This window comes from Muntiacus reevesi, chromosome 1 (assembly GCF_963930625.1).
Source record: "Muntiacus reevesi chromosome 1, mMunRee1.1, whole genome shotgun sequence".
In the NCBI taxonomy this organism is placed as follows: domain Eukaryota; kingdom Metazoa; phylum Chordata; class Mammalia; order Artiodactyla; family Cervidae; genus Muntiacus; species Muntiacus reevesi.
Genome location: NC_089249.1, coordinates 128,048,001 through 128,069,993, shown reverse-complemented (window position 1 = coordinate 128,069,993; position 21,993 = coordinate 128,048,001). Strand labels below are relative to the sequence as shown.

General features: G+C 42.3%; 1 protein-coding gene across 1 annotated transcript in view; it reads left to right on the top strand.

Annotated features, from left to right (window-relative positions):
- Positions 1-17,838: 17,838 nt before the first annotated feature.
- Positions 17,839-21,993, top strand: part of ST6GALNAC5 (ST6 N-acetylgalactosaminide alpha-2,6-sialyltransferase 5) — a 198,622-nt gene continuing 194,467 nt past the window's right edge. The window contains exons 1-2 of the mRNA XM_065928260.1: positions 17,839-17,995; positions 18,812-19,030. Of these exons, the coding sequence (XP_065784332.1) occupies positions 17,981-17,995; positions 18,812-19,030 (234 nt within the window). The 5' untranslated portion in view covers positions 17,839-17,980. The remainder of the gene's footprint in view (positions 17,996-18,811; positions 19,031-21,993) is intronic.

Genomic DNA, 21,993 nt, shown 5'->3' with positions numbered 1-21,993 from the left:
CAAAAGAAAATGGGAGAATGGATTCTGGGAGACAGGAAAATTAATAAACTGATCCTATAATCTTTAAAAGTTAATTCAAGCAACACATTTATCAAATAAAACAAGGAAACCATACCAAAGCAAAAACATAGTCACACTCTTTCCCACAAAAGGAATACCATGCCAGTGCAATGTAATGTGTTTAGACTGGTTCTTGCCCTTCACCCAGCTCTTATTCAAAGCTGAGCTGGACTATTTACAAGAGCCAGGACATGGAAGCAAACTAAATGTCCATGGGCAGATGAATGGATAAGGAAGTTGTGGTACATATACACAAAGGAATATTAGTTCAGTTCAGTTACTCAGTTGTGTCTGACTCTGCAATCCCATGGACTGCAGCACACCAGGCCTCCCTGTCCATCACCAATTCCCGGAGCTTGCTCAAACTCATGTCCATTGAGTCAGTGATGCCATCCAACCATCTCATCCTCTGTCATCCCCTTCTCCTCCTGCCTTTAATCTTTCCCAGCATCAGGGTCTTTTCCAATGAGTCAGTTCTTCACATCAGGTGACCAAAGTATTGGAGCTTCAACTTCAACATCAGTCCTTCCAATGAATATTCAAGACTAATTTTGTTTAGGATTGACTGGTTTGATCTCCTTGCTGCCCAAGAGACTCTCAAGAGTCTTCTTCAACACCACAGTTCAAAAGCGTCTTCAGCGCTCAGCTTTCTTTATGGTCCAACTCTACATGACTACTGGGAAAACCATAGTTTTGACTACACAGACATTTGTTGGTAAAGTAATGTCTCTGCTTTTTAATATGCTGTCTAGGTTTTTCATAGCTTTTCTTCCAAGGAGCACGCATCTTTCAATTTCACGCCTGCAGTCACCATCTGCAGTGATTTTGGAACCCGAGAAAATAAAGTCTGTCACTGTTTCCATCATTTCCCTATCTATTTGCCATGAAGTGATGGGACCAGATGTCATGATCTTAGTTTTTTGAATGTTGAGTTTTAAGCCAGCTTTTTCACTCTCTTCTTTCACTTTCATCAAGAGGTTCTTTAGTTCCTCTTTGCTTTCTGACATCCAGCTGGTGTCATCTGAATATTTGAGGTTATTGATATTTCTCCCGGCAATCTTGATTCCATCTTGAGCCTCATCCAGTCTGGCATTTCACATGATGTACTCTGAATATAAGTTAAATAAGCAGGGTGACAATATACAGCTTGATGTACTCCATTCCCAATTTGGAACCAGTCCACTGTTCCATGTTGGTTCTAACCATTGCTTCTTGACCTGCATACAGATTTCTCAAGAGACAGGTAAGGTGGTTTGGTATTCCCATCCCTTTAAGAATTTTCCACAGTTTGTTGTGATCCACACATTCAAAGGCTTTAGCATAGTCAATGAAGCAGAAGTAGATGTTTTTCTGGAATTCTCTTGTTTTTTCTATGATCCAACGGATGTTGGCAATTTGATCTCTGGTTCCTCTGCCTTTTCTAAATCCAGCTTGAACAATGGAATATTACTCAGCTGTAAAAAAAGAACATGTTTGTGTCAGTTCTAATGAGGTGAATAAGCCTGGAGTCTATTATACAGAGTGAAGTAAGTCAGAAAGAGAAAGACAAATACTGTATATTAACACATGCATATGGAATTTAGAAAGATGGCACTGATGATCCTACATGCATGGCAGCAAAGGAGACACAGATGTAAAGAACAGACTTTTGGACCCAGTGGGAGAAGGTGAGGGTGGGATAACTTGAGAAAATAGCACTGAAACATGTGCATTACCATATGTAAAACAGATGATCAGTGTAAGTTCAATGCATGAAGCAGGACACCCAAAGCCAGTGCTCTGAGATCCAGAGGGATAGGGTAGAAGGGGGGGCTCAGGACGGCAGGGATACATTTAAACCTGTTCATGTTGCCTATTGATGTTGATGTATGGCAAAAACCATCATATTGTAATTATCCTCCAATTAAAATAAATTAATTTTAAAATAAAGTTGAGCTGAGTTTAAGTTCTTATCTTCTTGAAAGGGGTTAGGAGAAGGGGTAAGTAGAAAGTGACTACCTTATAATCATTTGGGACTTTCCTAGTTTTGTTTATGGAAATGGCAACCCACTCCAGTACTGTTGCCTGGAAAATCCCATGGACAGAGGAGCCTGGTAGGCTACAGTCCATGGGGTCGCAAAGAGTCAGACATGACTGAGCAACTTTACTTACTTACTTACTTAGTTTTGTTTATAGGATATATTCTGTGTGTAAATTAATCTATCTTCTTCATAACTAAATAATTGAAAAATTCCCTTTTCTTTTACAAGGTGACTGAAAGATCAACTCTAAATACTGCTCTTCAGGAACCTTATTAAAACAAGAATTTTTAAAAGTTTGAGGTCCAATTTTCATATTATAGTGAGGTTTTACTATGTATGTATGTATATGAGTGAGGCAAATGTGCTAACCACTACACTATGGAAACACCCACGTATATATGTATGTGTGTATGTATCCATCCATCCACCCATCCAGCCAACCAGCCTCCCAGCCAAACTTTTATCTAGCTAGCTAGCTACCTATCTATCTAGCTACTAGTATCTACATATCATCTATCTATCTACCTATCACCTATCTGCCACCTCTATAGAATAGCAAGGAAGGAAATACAACTCAAGACAATACATTCTGTGTCTCTTTGCTTTATCAACTCATTTGCTGGAGTTCTTTGCCCAGCTCATTGACCAGACTTTCATTCTTGAGGGATCTGAGTCCTTGCTGGACCTGCCTATGTGGAGTTGTGACAGTCTTTCATTAAAATTCCGTGAAGCATTTACTGTTTCCACCCCTACTTCTCCGTATTCTCACCGCTCATGTAGCCTCAGCACTATTTTGCTGCTCACAATCACCAAGCCCAGATGAAATACAGTCTCTTTTGTGGCAGCGTCCTGGGGACATGAAGAATTTGAAAGGACAAGGCAGCACTGGTAGATTCCAATTCACGGGAACAACTATTGTATCTCCAAGTAGAAATAGAACCCAGAGGCATAAGGACAGGAAGCACAAAGTTGCTTGGAGACATTAGACGTAATCCCAAAAGGCTCTACTCCACTCAGCTTTGGGTCCCCAGTGTCTGTATTTTGGTCATAGATAACAGGAGGAAAAGAACCATGCCAGACACTGATCTCTTGATTTATAGCAACCTATAAGATAGCACACTAACTTTACAGGATGCTGGCTTCAGCCAAGAACAGCAGTCTCCAATATTCTATTCTTATACTTTAGAAGACTAGCTGTTCCTGGGGACTGAGGAATATAATAGTACCAGTGACTTCCATAAGTATCATCTCATTGCCTTTTATTCTGCCATGATGTACATTCTTTGGTCCAATGTTACATAGACTCTCATAATTCTGCATTATAAGGCATTGGTTTGCAAAGAGATGGTGCTGGCAGAAGCATGATGGATGGGGAGACCAAATCCAAATCCTTTTATCAATTCTATGATATATATGTTCTTTTTATTTCCATTTTACATATGAAGAAACAGACAAAAATGGCAGAGACAGGATCCACACCAACTGACCTGCTTCAGCTTCAGTGAATGGTCTTATCCACTGAGCCTCTCTTTGCAGAAGTTAGGTGACTCAACCAAAGGAATAACCAGGCGTGGTTCTCCAATCACTGCCTTATCACCCTGTACTCTCTGCTGTACTACCTGCCAGGTTGGGGAACGCTGGAAAGAGAACATCGAGGATTTACAATCTGTAGGAGACAAAGAGTAAATATGCTTTACATAACCATTCAAAGTACTAAACATATCATGTTGTTTATCTTGCAAAGATGAAATGTGAAACCTCATTAATTTTTAAGTAGCACAGATTTAACAGCATAGATTTTCACCAAACAGAAGGAAACTGAAATCACTGTCACCCTCGTCTGTAAAACCCTTCAGTTATCCCTCACTACCTTTCAAATGAAGTCCAAATTCCTTCACCAGGCAGAACTGGCTGCTGCCCACCACACCACACTCCCACCCCCAGCCCTACTACTGACATGTTGTCGTGACTCTGGACTCCAAACACATTAAAATACAAACAGATTCTTCCAGGGCCCTTGGCATTTGCATACACGGAACCCTCTGCCTAGAAAGCTCTTTTGCTCTTGATTGAGTCCTGGGTTGCCCTGGCCCAGATGGGAGGATTAACCATATTCTCCATTTTGTATATTTTGATGCCCTGATATTTGGGGACTTGCTGTTTCTGGAGGGACTGCTTCTCCAAGGGTTAGCTAATTCCTAGAGAAAGACCGTGAACAACTAGCCTAGGAGAATGCCCTTCACATACAAACCCAGCAATCCAGACCCCACACCCTCAACTGCCTTCTTTACAGGCCTCATCCACCTGACTTAGTCGCCTAGGACCATATACCAGGCAACTAAGGCCAGCCTCTATGCCCCAGAGTCCGCTGAAGTCATTCAACAAGCAGTCCTAAACTTGCTTACCCTGCCTTGCTTCACCACAGGAAAGCCTCCTGTCCACATCCCTTCCTCCCCCTACATCCTGACCAACCCTGGATCTTTCTCAAGTGGTACAGCTTGCCCCTTCTCTTGGAATCTCTGAATATAACAGAGTATAAACTATTTTTCAATGGAAATCATCTCGCCATCTGTTGGCCTCAAAGTAGCATACTGAAAAAATTGGTGGATTGATTGATCTTGCTTTTTTGTTACCACCATACCACACAACTATTGCTGCACATTCCACACACCATGTCACAAATCTTTACGGAATCGTCTCTACTGATAGCCTATGAGCTTCCTGAGAATCTCTTTCATCCTCATATTAACAGCACCTAGTATGCTGCACATCACCATGTAAGTTCTCAATAAATGTTAGATAGGTGAAGCAATTAATTAATAATTAGTCCTGGAAGCTCCTGCATGTCATGTCACTTAAATTCAAATCTCATCACTTTTCAATTAGCCTTCCCACTTCTGACACATACAAATGCAAGCACCAAATTTATACATGGAAAGTTAAAACTCAACTCATTGGTACATAAGATTACTTGACATAAGCATGAAACAATGCCAACAATCATACAAATGTCCAAGTTGAAAAGAAGTTTTACAACTGCAAAATACTATTATTAGGTCCAAAAAATGTGTGTGAAAGAAGTTCTGAGCCAAAGTATGGAGTGGAGCTTTATTGCCTCAATTTTATAACATTCATTGTAAGCCCATGAATCTGAGGGTTCATAAATTCTATTTGATGATAACTTAGAAAAGGAAGAAATGACCTCCATATTTTAAGCCCTTCATGTATAACAATGCAGATTCTTTACCAGCTGAGCCACTAGGGAAGCCCAAGAATACTGAAGTGGGTAGCCTATCCCTTCTCCAGTGGATCTTCCTGACCCAGAAGTTGAACTGGGGTCTCCTGTATTGCACCCAGAATCTTTACCAGGTGAGCTACAGGGAAGCCCAAATTCTATTTGATGATAACTTATAAAAGGAAGAAATGACCTCCATATTTTAAGCCCTTGATGTATAACAATGCATATATTGTAAATGATCTCACAGTATGTAACTTAGGCTACCATGTTATTAAAGAAAAGAGGAAACCATATGTAACTGAGGGGCTACCATATGACAAAGGTCAAGCCTCATGAGCATCTTGCAAGTTAGGTGCTGTGCAGTCCTGTCCCTTCAGAGATATCATGCTGAAGAAAACCCCAGCCTTTTGACTTGAAAAGGGAAATAAATTCACACAAGAAGTTTTCCTTGGATGGAAGAGCATGGAAGGAAGCTTCTGAACATAGAAAACAAAGCAATGCAAGTCTCTATGAGAAATGATGATAGAAATATTACAGAATATATAAGAACATATGGGAAAAAAATTAGTGTCTGGTTTGAGATGGTACAACAAATAAGTGGTCATCCGGACCACACCCAGTGGGAAGTGGGTAGGCAGGGGCGCTGGTAGGTGCCAAGTGAGATGACTCAGGGGGAGGAGGTGTAAGCGTATATAGTTGGGTTTCTACTTCTGTATCTTGAACGCAACAAAGCCCAAATACTAGAACTGTGTCAGATACATACTTTGTACTCTATGACTTTGTTTGCTGAATGAATTAACGAATGAATACTTTTCAAACAATTTAAGCTGTTAACTACAAATTTTAATGCAAAATTATCTGGTTGCACCACTCACCTACCCTCATTTGGATCTCACAAAACAGGCCCCCAAAACCTATTGTCATGGGTCTGGCCTTGTCTGTCAGCTAAGAAATGCAACTGTTCATTTGAGGAGCAATAGGATAGGTAATTACCTCTCAAGTATCCATTGGGACATAGAAGGCATTCCAAACAGAACATGTGTAAGGATCCATCAGTTGTTTTCGTTTTTAATTCATGTTTATTTTTCTTTATCAGCAATAGGATGGCCAGTGTTTTCCAACCAAGTTACAGCCACTTTGGGCAAGAGGAAGAAATGTGGGCTTCTCACTCCTACTTCAACCAAAGTGAAAGTGAAAGTCACTCAGTCATGTCCAACTCTTTGCGACCCCGTGGACTATACAGTCCATAGAATTCTCCAGGCCAGAATAATGGGTAGCCACTTCCTTCTTCAGGGGATCTTCCCAACCCAGGTTTCCCACATTGCAGGTGGATTCTTTACCAGCTGAGCTACTGGGGAAGCTCTAATTTTAACTCACATAACAAACCTCCAGGAAAGAGTTTATTTAGGCAACAATAATAATTGACAGTGCTTTTTTATAAACTTCACTATGTGTGAGGGTCCATTTATTGATACTACCACTTAGTAACTGTGTGATCTTGATCAAGACATTTTGCCTATTTAAGCCTCGATTTCCTTATCTGTAAAAGGACACTATGACAGTAACTAACTGAGAGGGTTGTTGTGAGGATTAAATACCTAAAAATTCTATAGACCTATTGGAAATTCTCATCATTATCTCCTTTAAGCCTTTAAATAGCCCCACTGAGGAGGGCATTATTACCATCGTCCTCGCATGGATGGGACAACTGGGGCTTAGAGAGATTTGGTATCTTGCTCAAGGTCACAGTCTATAAAGAGTAGAACTGAAATTCCAACATAGATGCAGTTGACAGTAGAGACTGTGCCCTTAATACAGAAGTGAAGTACAGTTTTCACAGATAAAAAGAAATTCAAAAGTCACAAATCTAGGTCTTTTCATGAGAAGGCAAGGTCCAAGCTGACTTTTTTAAAAAAAAAAAAGTTGACACATTAAAAGTGTAACATTTCTGTATGGCAGAAACCAACACAATATTGTAAAGCAATTATCTTTCAGTTAAAAATAAATACTTTTTTTAAAAAAAGTATAATATTTCAATGCTACTTAAATAGAATCAGCTGTTTAAAATGGCATATGCAATATTTCCTAACAAAAGGAGGAAGACCCAAGAATGATATAAATTAGAATGGGAAGAGAAGCAGAAAGATGCTTATAGATCAATCATGCTTTTTACATTAGCAGAAATTTATTGCAAGGACACTCAAGAGTGCACTTTTAAATTCATTTTGAAAACTCTTTAGCTGGCTTCCCCTCTTGCAGCTGCTACCCCTTATGTTGAATGTTGCAGAAAAAGAACAAAAAGGCCAGCCTTCCTGGATGTAGGCGCAGCATCACTCTTGACTTCCCAGGTGACAGAGGAGCAGAGAGTTTTATAGCACATGCTCACTCAGCTTTCGGGTTTTGCACTGGGTCCTACAAGGAGGGTCCTTTGTCTTTCACATATGGAGGGTCACAGTGTTTGCCCCTGTTTGTCTTTCCCCATCCTACTTTGAGATGTTACAAACAACAAAACAAAAGTCTATTCCTAATGTGAAAAACTCCCCCACTCCAAAGTTTCCTGGTCTTTCTTCCTAGCTGTTGGCCTGTCTTCAAATATTAATACTCCAAATGTTACAAGGCTCTGGGGTTTACGAATTCTCAAGAGTCGCCATGCCCACCCTCATGGATCTGTGTCGTGGCAGTAAGATTTCTCAAGAGGAAGGTGGAGGAGTTGAGTTCAAGTCCTGTGTTTTCTCACTAGCTTTGTGAGTTTAAGTTGCTTTAGCTCTGTCAGTCCAATTTTAACAAAGTGAAAAAGGCGATGCTTATAATCATTCATCCAGCCACTCGGATACATTTACTAAGCACCTCATGTTTACCAGGTTCTGGTAAAACAAAGGTGAGGTGTACAAAATGTCTAGATTCAACAGTTCACAGTCTACATCAGGAGACAGATATCTGAACAGGTCAATAGTGAGGAAAAGGGGAAAGACCTTGACAAGAGATGCTTTGTTTGGAATCACAGCTATGGAGGCAGGAGGAACTGGCTGTGATTTGGAGCCTCCCAGCCTCAGCTGGAAACCACACATCTTTCTAACTCACAAAGTTGTTGGGAGGTTCAAACAACTTAAAGAGTTGAATCTTTTGAAAACTCTAAAGAGCGATTTCCACATGTGGCAGGTGTTGTGGGTCCTCTGCCCGTACCCCCTGCTTCTGCCACTTCAATGCAATCAGGGACTTAAACTTCTAGTACCTGCCAGCCTCTTCCAGAGGGACTTTTCTAGCCCCTGGAGCCCACCTCCTTTGCCACCTGTGAGGCAGGCAGCAGGAGCCAAAGAACCAGCACCCATTGCCCCAGGCTCAGAGCAGCCCAAACAAACACCACCTCTCCCTCAGCCCCAGTGGAATAACCATGCCTGGCATCTGCACTGGCTGCCAGAATCTCTCCAGCAGGACTGAGCCCCCGTGCTCTAGAGTACTAACTTGCTTGATAATGCATTATTTATTGGCTGCCTTCTCTCCCTATTTCACTTCCCTACTCCCCTCAAAGTTTCCTCATCTGCCAAAGAGATGTTTGCACATAGCTCTTTATCCCAGAGTATACTTGTGAGAACCCAAACCAAGACATCATGTAAGTCATTTTTTCTGTTATTATTATTTACCATTTTGAAATGTGGCCAGAATTATACACACTATTTTGCACGGAAAAAAACACTGCTTCATATTTATAAATCCTCTTCTGCATAGTTAGGACTTGATTCACTGTAACCATTATAACATAATAGCTACCTAAGAATTTCTTGAGTCCTATCCCAACCATCATTGTCTTGGCTGAAGACTTTATCTCTCACTTGGATTTCCATAACAGTGTCCTTCCTGGGTGTTCTCTCTAGCTCCCGTCTTTCCCCCTACAAAGCTATCCCTCTCACTGTCGCCAAAGACCCCACCTAGAAAGTAATTCCGGAGAAGGAAATGGCAACCCACTCCAGTATTCTTGCCTAGAGAATCCCGGGAACAGAGGAGCCTGGTGGGCTGCTGTCCATAGAGTCGCACAGAGTTGGACACGACTGAAGCGACTTAGCAGTAGCAGCAGCAGCAGAAAGTAATTCTGACCCCACCATTCCCAGCCCAAATGGGACTACTGTGCAAATTTTTAAAGCTTCAGAGGACTTCCCTGGTGGTCCCGTGGCTAAGCCTCCATGCTCCCAACGCAGGAGACTGAAGTTCGATCCCTAGATCCCATATGCCACAACTAAGAGTTTGCACAACCCTAACTAAAGGTCCTTCAGGCTGCAACAAAGACCCAGAGCAGCCAAATAAATAAATATTTTTTCTAAAAAGCTTCTCATATTTACAACACTTTACTTCCATCTAATCAAAAATTGTTATATTATTCTGATATGTGTAGAGTAAGGTGCTTTCTGGTCATTTTCAAGAAAACTGATGAAAAGAAAATATACAAATCTGCAGCATCTATGACTGCAACAACCATTAAGATGTGTATCCTTACACACTGCACAACCAGCACAAATGTACAGACCCTGGTAACTTCTTACCCACAAGCTTTCTCTGTTTTCAACGCCTACCATGAGTTTTGCTTTGTTATGTTGTCTTTTCTGCCAAGGGACACAGGCCTTCTCTTGATCTGTTTCTGGTCATCCTTTAAAACCAACTAAACATTCCTCTTTTGCCAGAAATTGTGTCTGAAGCACTCTCACGCAGCCATATGTCCCTTTTCTGGGACCTCTTTAATCCTTCATTTATAACTCGACTTTTACACTTAGCCTGAAAAAAAAAGAGTTAGTCGCTCAGTTGTAACCAACTCTTTTTAACACCATGAATTATAGCCCACCAGGCTCCTCTGTCCATGAAATCCTTCAGGCAAGAATACTGGAGTGGGTAGCCATTTCTTTCTCTAGGGGATGCTTCCAACCCAGTGACTGAACCTGCGTCTCCCCCAATGCAGGCAGATTCTTTACCATCTGAGCCACCAGGGAAGCCCTTTGGGGTAATGGGGTAATATTACCTGATCATGGATTTGTCTCTAGAGTACTGTATCTTTCTCCTCTTTGTATCTCCAGCATCTAGTGGAAGACTTGGGCTTGAGTCAGAGAATTTAGAAAGCAGTGGGGTGTGGAGCTTGTGAAGGAAGGCTCTGCAGTCAGACAGAACTGGGCAGATCTTGGTTCTGTCCATTTCTAGTGACCTTGAGCAAATGGCCTCACATCTCAATGTTTCAGTTTCCTTGTTGTTAAAGCGGAGATGACATCATACCTGATTTTAAAAGCCTACAATTAGCACAATGCCTGACAGCAGGCACACAGCACCTATTAATTATTATTTTTATTATAAGCTCAGTAAATATTTGAGGATGAATGCTTCTCTCTTTCTACCAAACAGGCAACCTCTTAAGAAAACATATCCTTTGTTTGATCCTTCTGTATAGTCAGTATGGTGATGAACCCTATCCATATGTTAGTATGTTCTGTCTACACAGCTACTGGGCTTGAAAGGTTTTACTATCTGCCTGTTACAAATGAGGACACAGAAGGGCAGTCAGTGACTTGTTCTCGGTCACATTAAAGTCAGTGTCAAAGGCTGGGCAAAACCTGGTCTGTATGATGCCAAGCCGGGGCTTTTAACTGAGCTGGGGAAGAATTAAGGAGGGGCCTCACTGTCCACCTGCAGGTTTATAAAGGAGGGGATACTGTTGGATGCTGTACAGGCTGAGATGTGAAGAAGTAGGACAGAAAGGGGCTTGTTGAAAGACCCAGCTGACTGGCCATAAATACTGTAAATTCAAAGAACAGTTTTCATGGCTAATTCAAAGCATCCCTAGGTAGAGAGTCAGAAGATGAGATTCAAAGGGAATGGTGGATGCATAGTTAGGAAGGACCCGGGATACTGAGCAAGGATTTCTAGCTTTATCTGGAAAACCGAACAAAAGCAAAGAGACCTTTAAAAGACTGCCCACACCATATGCTGACAGGATGGGGAGCAATGGAAATTCTCATTTGTTGCTGGTGGGAATAAAAAATGGTCCAACCACTTTGGAAAACAGTTTAACAATTTCTTCTAAAGTTAACCAGACACTTATCACACAACCCAATCATTCCATTCCTAAGTATTTATGCAAGAAAAATGAAGCCATACATCTACTGAAAGACAAGAATGCACTTAGTAACTTTACTCCCAAAAGCTCCAAACTGGAACCAACCCAAATGTTCATCCAATAGGAGATTGGATAAAAACAATTGTGTCATTTTCAAATAATATGAGTATTCAACAATAAAAAGGAATAAACTCTTAAAATACCCAATAACATGGAGAAACCTCAAAATAGCATGTTAAATGAAAGAAGTCAGACTAAAGGGCATACGCTGTATGTTTTCATCTCTATTATGTTCTACAAGGCTAATCTAGATGAAAATCAAGATCATGTTTGCCTCTTTGCTTACTGGGTGAGGGTTAGTCTAACTGGAAGGAAGCATGAGGGGATTCTCTGGGATGATGGAAATGAAACATAACTTGATAGCAGTGGTGGTAACAAAGGCATAACTTTGTCAGAACTCATCAAACTGTACACCTCATTTTATGTATTTTACTGTCTGTAAAATATACCTTGAAAAAACACAAGTAGCAAAACAGTATATCACAAAACAAGGAACTGTTCGGGGTCATATTATCTAAATATTTGGTGTAAATTATATTCTTATAAATCAGACTAGTTTTGGGGTTTAGAGGAACTTGGTTCTGGAAACTCTTACAAAGCTCCTATCCATTCATTCTTAAACTAATATTTATTTGTTTTAGCAAATATTTATTTAGCCTAATGCTGCTGTTGTTCAGTTGCTAAGTCATGTCCGAATACTTGTTACCCCATGGACTGCAGCATACCAGGCTTCCCTGTCCTTCACTATCTTCCAAAATTTACTCAAGTTCATGTCCACTGAGTTGGTGATACTATCTAACCAGCCTTAATGCTCACCACTCACCAAAGTCACCAAAGTCTGACTGACTTTGCACAAATGACTCTCAGTGTCTCAGTCCACTCATTTCTAAAACGGGGAAAATAATAGTACCTACCTCGTGGAGTTGTGATGAATGAAGGAGTGAATATATATAAAACTTTTAGATTAGTGCTGGCACATAGTAAGGAGCTGAATAAATGTTAGTGATTAATATTTTTTACCCTCACTTATGTGCTGGGCTTGTAGGGTATAAACAGTAATAGGACACAATTCCCATTCTGGAAAATTTATGATCTAGAAGCAAAGATGAACAATAAATACATAAATGGATATGTTTGGTACAATAACAGAATTTGAAAAGTGCTTTGAGGGCATAAATGACTAACTCTCTTGGAACGGAAAATCCATTCAAAATGAAAATAATCAGCCACCTAAATCAAATCAAGTTCAGAGAGTCATTTATTGTTTTCTTCAGTATTATCATTGCTGTAATAATGCCTCCTATCCTCAACATCTGAAATTTGGAGCTCCCAGGGCTCAGGCTGGTGACCTCTTCTAGTCTGTGTCCTGTCTTATTCCTAGGTGACTTCATCCTTTCATGAATCATGAAGCCCTGTTCATATCTCTAATCCCAACATTATGCCTGAATTCCAATCGCCTGTGACATTTCATATTGAGAACACCCCATGCAAATTTCCATTCTCAGCCCCCCAGACCTGCTTTTCCAGAGCATTCATCATCTTGGAATTGGCAACATCTTTCCCCAAGCTGCCCAGGTCTAAAGCCTTGCATTTGCCTGCCTACTTTTTTTGTCTCATGTCTCATACCCAGTACCAGCAAATCCCCAAACCAGTCACCTCTCCTGAAAGCACCACCACCTTCTTCCACCTAGACCAGTGCAAGAGCTTCCTAAGTGGTCTCCCTCCTTCTTCTCTTGCTCCCCTAAAAGCTCTTCTCGGCACAGCAGGCAGCTGATTTTTCTTTCCAGAACAGTAAGAATTCATGGCCTTCCTCTGCTCCAAACCCTCCAGTGGGTTTCCTTCTCTCTGCTCTCATGGTCTATGAGGTGCTAGACAATCTAGCCCTGGACCACCACTCTGTGCTCCCCTCCACAGCTCTTTCTCTCATTCCCTCCAACTCCAGCTATACCACCACCTTGCTGGCTCTTCAGCGTGTCAATCAAGCTCTAACTTCATGGTTTTCTTCATGGGTTGTTTTCCTTTGCCTGAAATGCTCCTCCTCCAGATAGCTTCATGGCTCACTCCCTCACTTTATTAAAATCTGTCCTCACACGTCACTATCCCAACTAAAACCGTACTACATCCCATCCCAACCTCTAGCCTGCTTTACCCTGCTATTTTTTCCTAGTTCTTGACATTCTATTATATTAATTCATTGCCCAAGCTCAAATATAAGCTTCATGGGCTTATTTGTCTTTGTCACATTACTATGTCCCTGGCACACAGTAGATGCTCAACTGATATTTCTTGGATGAATGAATGAGTTTCTATTATCTTAGCTTATGCAGAGCTTCATAGTTTACAAAGCAGTCAATTACACAACATCATAATAAGCCCTCTGACAATCTGGGGGCTAGGCTTAGTTCTATTCATTTTACAGGTCAGTTTACAGTTTGCTTAATATTTTTAAGTTCTTTGGTCAAAATCACGCAGTTCTTGGTCACATAGGTCAAACCCTGTTCTTTCCCCTTCAAATCCAGTCTATTAATCATAGTATTAATAATCAAAGTATTATTAGTAATCAAGTATTAATTTATTAATCAAAGTATTATTAGGAACAGCTAACACTCTGTTAGGCTTACCTGGTGGCTCAGTTAGTAAAGAATCCACCTGCAGTGCAGGACACTTACATTCGATCCCTGAATCGGGAAGATCCCTTGGAGAAGAAAATGGTAACCCACTCCAGTATTCTTGCCTGGAAAATCCCATGGACGGAGGAGCCTGGTGGGCTACAGTACATAGGGTCGCAAAGAATCGTATTTGACTTCGAGACTAAACCAATGGCCTGAGTATTCCTCTTGACACTTCACTTGTAGTAACTCAATTAATTTTCACAACAATGCTTTGAGGCAGGTGCTCCTGTAGTTGCTACTTTACAGATAAATCAAGGTAAAGCTAACTTTCCCAAGGTCACAGCACTGGGAAGTGTTAATGTCAGAATCTGGGTCCTGACAGCCAGACTCCATGGACTTGTTCCCAACCACTCAGCCCATTAGGCACAGGCTGTGGGTTGGTAAGATCCCCTGCAGGAGGAAATGGCAACCCACTTTTACTGGGAAAATCCCACAGACAGAAGCCTGGCAGGCTACAGTCCAAACAGTCAGACAACGAGCAACTGAGCTAGCATGCAGGTGAAGTAAAAGGAGTGAAGGAAACTGAGGAACAAGTATCACTTTGTTCTAGGACTTTCTGCCATTATGAAACTTCATGCTCTTGTAGCATTTATCATAGCATTTTTTTCTTTAAGGGCATAAAGTAGACATCAGTTATGTCTTAATGCAGTTTACATTATGTTGTTTTCTGCTTTTCATATACCTTTGGAATGTTTGAAACGTTTGTTTCCGATTTGAGAGGTCATTTAGCAGTCAAGGGCAGGGCTCACTAATTTCCAGCAATCTGTCTTTCCTTCTCCCTGGTAGCTTTCTGGCGCCTCTGTGGCCCTGTGTACAGGCGGGCATTCCCTTCAACCTCTAGATCCCACCTTCTCACCCTATGCCATGCCTTATTTCATAAATCCTCACATTCAGCTTGCCTCATAACCTACATAGTGGAACACGCGATTTCTTTGCCTTTCTTTTTCTTTCAAAAGTAAGAATCTGTCTGATTGGATGTGATGGCACCAGAGGCAGAAATGTGGCAAAATTTTAAATGGTGAGAAATTCATCTCAGTTACCTGGATTTTGAGAAGCAAATTGTGATTCCTCGACTCACTTTGTATTGAACTGGACAAGTTAGATGAACTAAAAAACTAAATTGACTTGTCTAGTTGTCTCCAAGTCAATCAAGTGTCTGTGAATGCTGCCTATTTTTTGCTGTTTCTGGCTCCTCAAAGTATTAACTTAAAAGTGTGCAAAAAGTTACATCAACAGAGGTGTATACCCTTAAGATACTGAGCCCCTGGGGTAATAATAAGCTAGCACTCAGAAGTTGAAAAGCAAGCCAAGCATTTTGATCGTTTCCTAATTCTTTGTAATATAAAGATTCATGGCAGTTACTTGGGACTAATAGGCTGTGAGTTGCTTCAGGGCAGCATGTCATCTATTTATCCAGGTATCCCCATGCCTGGCATGTAATAGGTGCTCACCAGAGGAGATGCTTAATATGGTGGGCACTTGACAAATATATGTTTAATTCAATCTTTCATTACCAGCTTGCAGACTTGTCATACACACACACACACACACACACACACACACACACACACCCAGGTTGTGAGCTCTTAGACGACAAGATCTGTGTCTTACTCCTCTCTGAATTCCCTAATATAAAACCACCAGATAGCAGATGATCATTAAATGATCATTACACTGAACAGCACAAGGATTTTCACTTTTGTCACTTGTTTTATCTGCCCTCCCCAAGGCCCCTTGTCCATTTGTCTCTCGGGCCACAGTGCCTAAAACCTTTGCATCAATCTAATCAAATATTTGAAAGCCAGAGACCGTGAAATTATTCAAATCAAATTCAGAATTACATTTTTCAAATTTATCCTGGTCATCTCATAAGTAGATCGAGCTACTTGCTAACTGCTATCCCAGGAGAGGGGAAAAAAAAGCACAAGCTTAATGAATTTGGTCAGACATACTGTGTAACAGATGTCCAACGTGCTGCCATGAGCTTAAATCATAAATATGATGGCTCTGTTTGGCATGGCAAAATATATTAGAAGCGTTTTATTGGTCACGGGGCAACATACTAGATGGAAGGGGAATCATTCTGAAAAAAGGCAGAAGCTATGTCTACTAGCATCTCAAAAGTAGCCCTGGAGAAACACAGATAATCTGCTTGCACCAATTCATCAAGTTGGTCCTTTGTTTCCCTAATTTGAGTGTCAAGAGCAACCCTCCAATAAAGAATTGCCAAGACTCGATAAGATTCTCCTCTGGCTGCTGCTTTTTTTGCCCGAACAACTGGTACTATTCATGCCTAAAGCACAAATTGAATAAATAGCTTCAAGCCTGGCAATGTTGGACACTGTTTGGAAATTTTTGTTCTTCCTTGAAAGGCCGTATGTTTCTCGCTTTCCCCCCAAACACACTGCATTGATAGTCATTGTTGCACTGACTAATTTTAACTTTCTTAATACTGAGTATAGAAGGATGCTTCATAAGTTAAAAATAGTTTCTGTTGTATCATCAGTCCAGCAATGGATTAGTGAAGATTAAAAAACGGATTGTAATGCCTTCTTTGGCCTTGAGAAAGCTCTTATTGTGCCTATGGTTCAGTTGGTCTGCTGATCATTTTCATCTTAATGTAATCTTTAACATTACACTGCTACAGGTGAGGTATTGAGTAATACATTAAGACAACTATTTTCACTGAGCAATTTCACAAGAAATATGTTTCTAACTAAATTAGACATTTAGCAAATGCCATTTGTAATTCAACTTGGGGTGGGAGAAGGGGAGATCATCCTTTAAACAAGATATTGATATGCATTTCCTGAGAAAAAAACAAATAATTATTTTTTAAAATTTCAATTGGAGCTCTAAATGTGAAATTATATACTGTCAGTGCAGTAGATCAACAGGAGAGCACTAAAGGCCTTAAGATTCTTACAAAATAAGCAGTAAACAATTTTATCTCTAGCAGCCAGAAATCTTTCATTTAAATTAAGAAGAATCTACAGGTCCAGTTAATCCTGTGGATATGACGTGCTGAATGTTCTTAACACTTAAATCATTTAGATGACTACTAGGAACCTCAAGGTTCTGATAAAAAAAAAACAAATTACAATATTTAAAACATGTAATGAATGAAATAATTTGGATGAAAATGAGGTTATAAAGATTGCATGAGAATCACTGAATTTAAAAAGTAAAATTAAGGGGGGAGAGAATATCAGAAAGCTTACAATTGGAAAACTGAAATATTAATTAATTTACTTGAAAAAAAAATTTTCGTGACAGATTCCTCCCTGCTAAGAATATAAACGCAAATTCCATAAATAGAGCTATTGACATTTCAGTTGTTGATTTGTTTTTACCGAAAGCACAAAACAGAAATATTAGTTTGCAAATTTTCAAATGGCTATCATGTTCAGAATCCAACTAGATTCCCTCTTCCTTTTTACTTGACGACTTCATAAAAGATAAATAAGCCCTTGGACTAAGAGGTGGGTATACTGGTACAGTTAACTCTCTCGTCCAAGAAATTCTACTCCGCTGAGATTACTATTTGGGGGCTGGAAAGGGGGGAATGCAGAGGTCTTTAGGACCCAGCAGGCGGCGGCAGGCGGCAGTTGTGTAGATCGCTGAGACTACGAGGGTCCGGTTCAGTTTTAATTCTGTCTCTAATCTCTGCAACAGCGGCGCTTCCTGGGTCCCCTGCTCCCCTGCTCACTCAGCCGAGGCTGGCCGCCAGGCGAAAATCAAAGCCGCCTCCGCCCCATCACCCACAATGGAAACCCTCCAAGAAAAAGTGGCCCCGGACGCGTGTGCCTAAGGATTCCGCACAAAAGAAGTGCCCAAAATGAAGACCCTGGCGGTGAGTCATTTGCTGTAACTCCTCTGGGCATCGGCGGGATCCCGGGGCGCAGCGTCCCCAGGGCGCACGGGAGAGCTCCAGGGCGCCTAACCCTGAGCTGCTAGATCGCCCGTTACAAAGGGAGAACTTTTCACCTGCTCCCTGTCTACTCCCGATTCCTCGGATCTGCCAGGCTCGGAATCCCAGAGCCGGAACGGGAACTCGGGTTGCTGGGCTCCTGGATCTCCGGCCGGAGTTCCGAGCGGTCAGCGGAGAGCTGGAGAAACCTAGGAGTGGTGGGCGTCTTGCTCGGGAATGGGGATTGCCCTAAAGCAACAGCTTGGCAAAAACTAAGAGGGGCGGGAAGCGGGGGACCTTTGCCGACTTTCTGGATTTCCTTGTCGTATTTCAAACTTGCGAGGATGGCCAAGGTAGAGCCCCACGGGTTCAGAAAGGAGAGGCTAGACATTCCAGCAGCCGAGCTGGGGGCAGAGGGCCCCCTCCCAAAGTGCAAGCCCACCCCTGCCCCCGCCGCCGGAGCGCTGTCCCTCGCGTAGCCGGGCGCCGCGCACCACCTGTCCTCTGCCAGGAGAGGTGGGAGGCGGTGGCGGCCGAGAGCAGCGACGCGCAGGGTGCATCCCCTGCGGTACCCCCGGGGACTGTGCCTTCTCAGCCGGGGCTGCGCGCGGCCGGGGTCGAAACCCGGCCCCACGCAGCCCGGGTCCCCGACCTCCCCCGCCCGTCGTGTCTGACCGTCGCGCCGGTGTCCCCGCCGGGCGCGCTGCTCCCGGGTCGGCGCTCAGAGACTCTCCCGTGCTCTCTCCCGCCCGCCCGCAGCGCCATGGTCTGGCAGTGTGTTTAGCGCTCACCACCATGTGCACCAGCTTGTTGCTCGTGTACAGCAGCCTCGGAGGCCAGAAGGAGCGGCCCCCGCAGCAGCAGGCAGCGGCGACCCTCAGCTCGCGGCGCCCGGCGGAGAGCAGCCCCCCGCCGCGCCCGGAGACCCCCGCGGGACCGCGGCCGCTGGACGGATACCTCGGCGTGGTGGACCACAAGGTGACGGCTCGCTCGCCAGCCTGCCCGCCACCCAGCCTGGGGATCCCGCACACCTGAGCTTGCCCCCTTCCCCGGGGCTGGGAGGCGCCGTGAGTAGGTGCCATTCGGAGGCTGGAGGGGGAGCGGACCCTGTGGGGTGGGATGGGATAGTTACTACTTGGTGTGAATTTCTATGTGGAGAAGGTAGCAAAGTTTTTCAGGAACGGGGATGAGATGCGTGCACCCCAAAGCCTAATTTCCTAACAGGAACCGTCCCTGGAACTAGAACCGCTCATCCCCGGAATGACAGCTACTGCTGGGTGCTGGATTCCTGAAGCCTCGGGTTTGGCGGCCGAGTCGCGCCCTAGTGGGAGGAGACCCGGGAATGGAGCGGGTACCAGTCCGAGCGGTTACCTCCGACAGGGTGCCGGAGGCTAAATAGCAGCTAGTCCTTTGCCGGCCGCTGCTCAGGCTCGCAGATTCCTATCTGATCTCTGCTTCGGATGCTCAGGGCTGAATTACCACAGCCCTGGAGAGCAGTGCCCAGGCAGGCGCAGAAGGCTTGAGGCACAAACTCAGCTTCCATTGGCTTGAAACTCATCATTGAGGGCCTATTTTCCTCTGCCTTCCGGGAAGCCGCTGCATGGCTTGGCTAATAATTAATCAGATGAATTTTTAAGAAATTGAGCTTGCTTTCCCTGGAATAATAAATCTCTGGTTTCAGAGTGTGAAGCCTCTGGGAGAATTGTAATCAAGTTTCCTGATTCTAAAAAGATATTTTAATACAGTTTAAGTGTATTTCCCATTATTTGAAGCTGTTAATATATTTTTATTAAAACATCATTCCAGTCTATATATGCTCTATAAAGCTAGAGGATTTCTTGAAACCACCCAACTGTTCTGCTTTATGTATTTATTACTACGTTTTATGGTTGTGAACCAAAGTAATATTTAGGAGGTGCTCCTTTTGTGTGAAAAGGTGGCTTTTGTCATGCATGAAAAAGTCAGACTTTTTTAAATGGCAATCAAAATACTTCTACTCACTTGTGCAATGTATAATGCTAAGGAGTTTGGAGGGTACAGAGGAATTTAAGGAAGGACCTAACCTTTAGAAACCTTTGAATGCCTGTGGGGAAAAAACAACATACCATGAAATATGAATGGATGGACAGATGACAGAGAGATAGATGGTAAATATAAATGTATGGGAAATACTGTATATAAAGTTATTATTGTTGGAATACAGAGATGAGAAAGATCCTGCTCTGGTAGGGTTAAGGAAAGTTTCTTTGAAAAGGTGAAACTTGCACTGGAAAGATTCAGGAAGCAGAAAAGAGGGAGCGGTTTCGTTAGGAAGTGATTTGCTGGGGAGGGGTCTGGTGATAAATCTTAAAATCAAAAGTAGAAACAGCCCTCAGTTTCACAGTTAAGGCTTCTGTTTCTCTTTAATTTGCTGATTGATTACATACTTTGTATCTGCAAGCAACCCATAGGGGCTGAGTCCTAGAAAAGTTTGGGCACTGACTTCTGACTGTGGATGGATGTGGTGTTTATGTGTTTATGATGAATCTATTGAACATGGTGGATTTTCATGGCTGTTGTTTAATGGAAATGGCTAGCATTTCTGAAGCTTTGGTTAATAGGGATGTCAAAAGGTAAATTTGCTGAAAGCTGTGATCTACCTTTGGAAGATGTTGCTAGTGCTTCCCTTCCTGTGCTCTCCTACTGAACCAGCACCAGTTAAGAATATCGATAGCCTAAGGCAAAATATGATGTCCTCATGTTCTTTTTCAAAACAGTGTTTATTCACACCAATATACTGGTTTTCATTTTCACTGAATCAGCATTGTATTTCATTAAATGAAGAACAGCCCTTTTGGGGAAGGAATATGGACACTATATATGAGAAATTTGTAAACCGTTAAGTATTTTGTGAATGACAGATATGTGTGGAAGACCTTGGAATTCTTAGCAGAGAATTATAAATGTGACCAGGAAGGTCTTTGTAGATAATATTAATGAAAACTAGCTTCTCACAAAATTCCATACCCAAAGGGTTCAAAAAAGTTTACCCTGCCTCAAGCAAAGGAACAAATGCGGATCTTAAAACCAGTGCCTTCTCTTTAGGCATTATTCCAATTGTCCCACCGAATGAAATGTAAGCTGCTCAGAATGTAGTCTCTTTGTTGATGTTGTTTTTTAGTCGCTAAGTCATGTCGGACTCTTTGAGACTCCTTGGATTGTGGCTGCCAGGCTCCTCTGTCTATGGGATTTCCCAGGCAATAATACTGGAGTGGGTTGCCATTTCCTTCTTCAGGGGGTCTTCCCAACCCAGGGGTCGAACCTGTGTCTTCTGCATTGAGCAGGCAGATTCTTTACAACAGAACCACCAGGGAAGCCAGTAGTCACTTTACTGCTACTGTTTACTGACTGGAAGTTGGGCAAAGTTTCATTTCCAGTGGCTATCTGAAGGTATACATGTAAAATGTTTATGTTCTCTACCAGTTGCTGTTTAGGTTTACTTGGAATTTTCCTATATATAGTCTTGCTTAAGCTGAGGTAGAAATCATTTGTTAGATATTGCTGGGAATTTTCTTTCCGGTTAATACCGAGGAAGGTAAGAAATGAAAACTTTTCTATTCTTACTGTGTTGCCAGATGATTCTCTGATTGCTTTTGTCCCCCACTCTCACATCAGGCTTTAGAAAAATTTTGGGATGTCCTGACTGTAATGACCACCAAGCCATATGCTGCTGCATATTGAATCAGAATTCCAACAGACTTTCTATTTGCCATTGATTTACTGAATCTGGAGAGGGTTACAGATACCACTTAGGAAAACGTTTGCATCTCCATGGCTGGAGGTCCCAAAGTCCAATAAATATGTAGTGTTTCTGGACGGTTACATGACGGTGTTAACATTATAACTCCAAGATTAAATTCAACAGGTGGTCCTAATCCCTAACACCAGAATTTCACAAATTA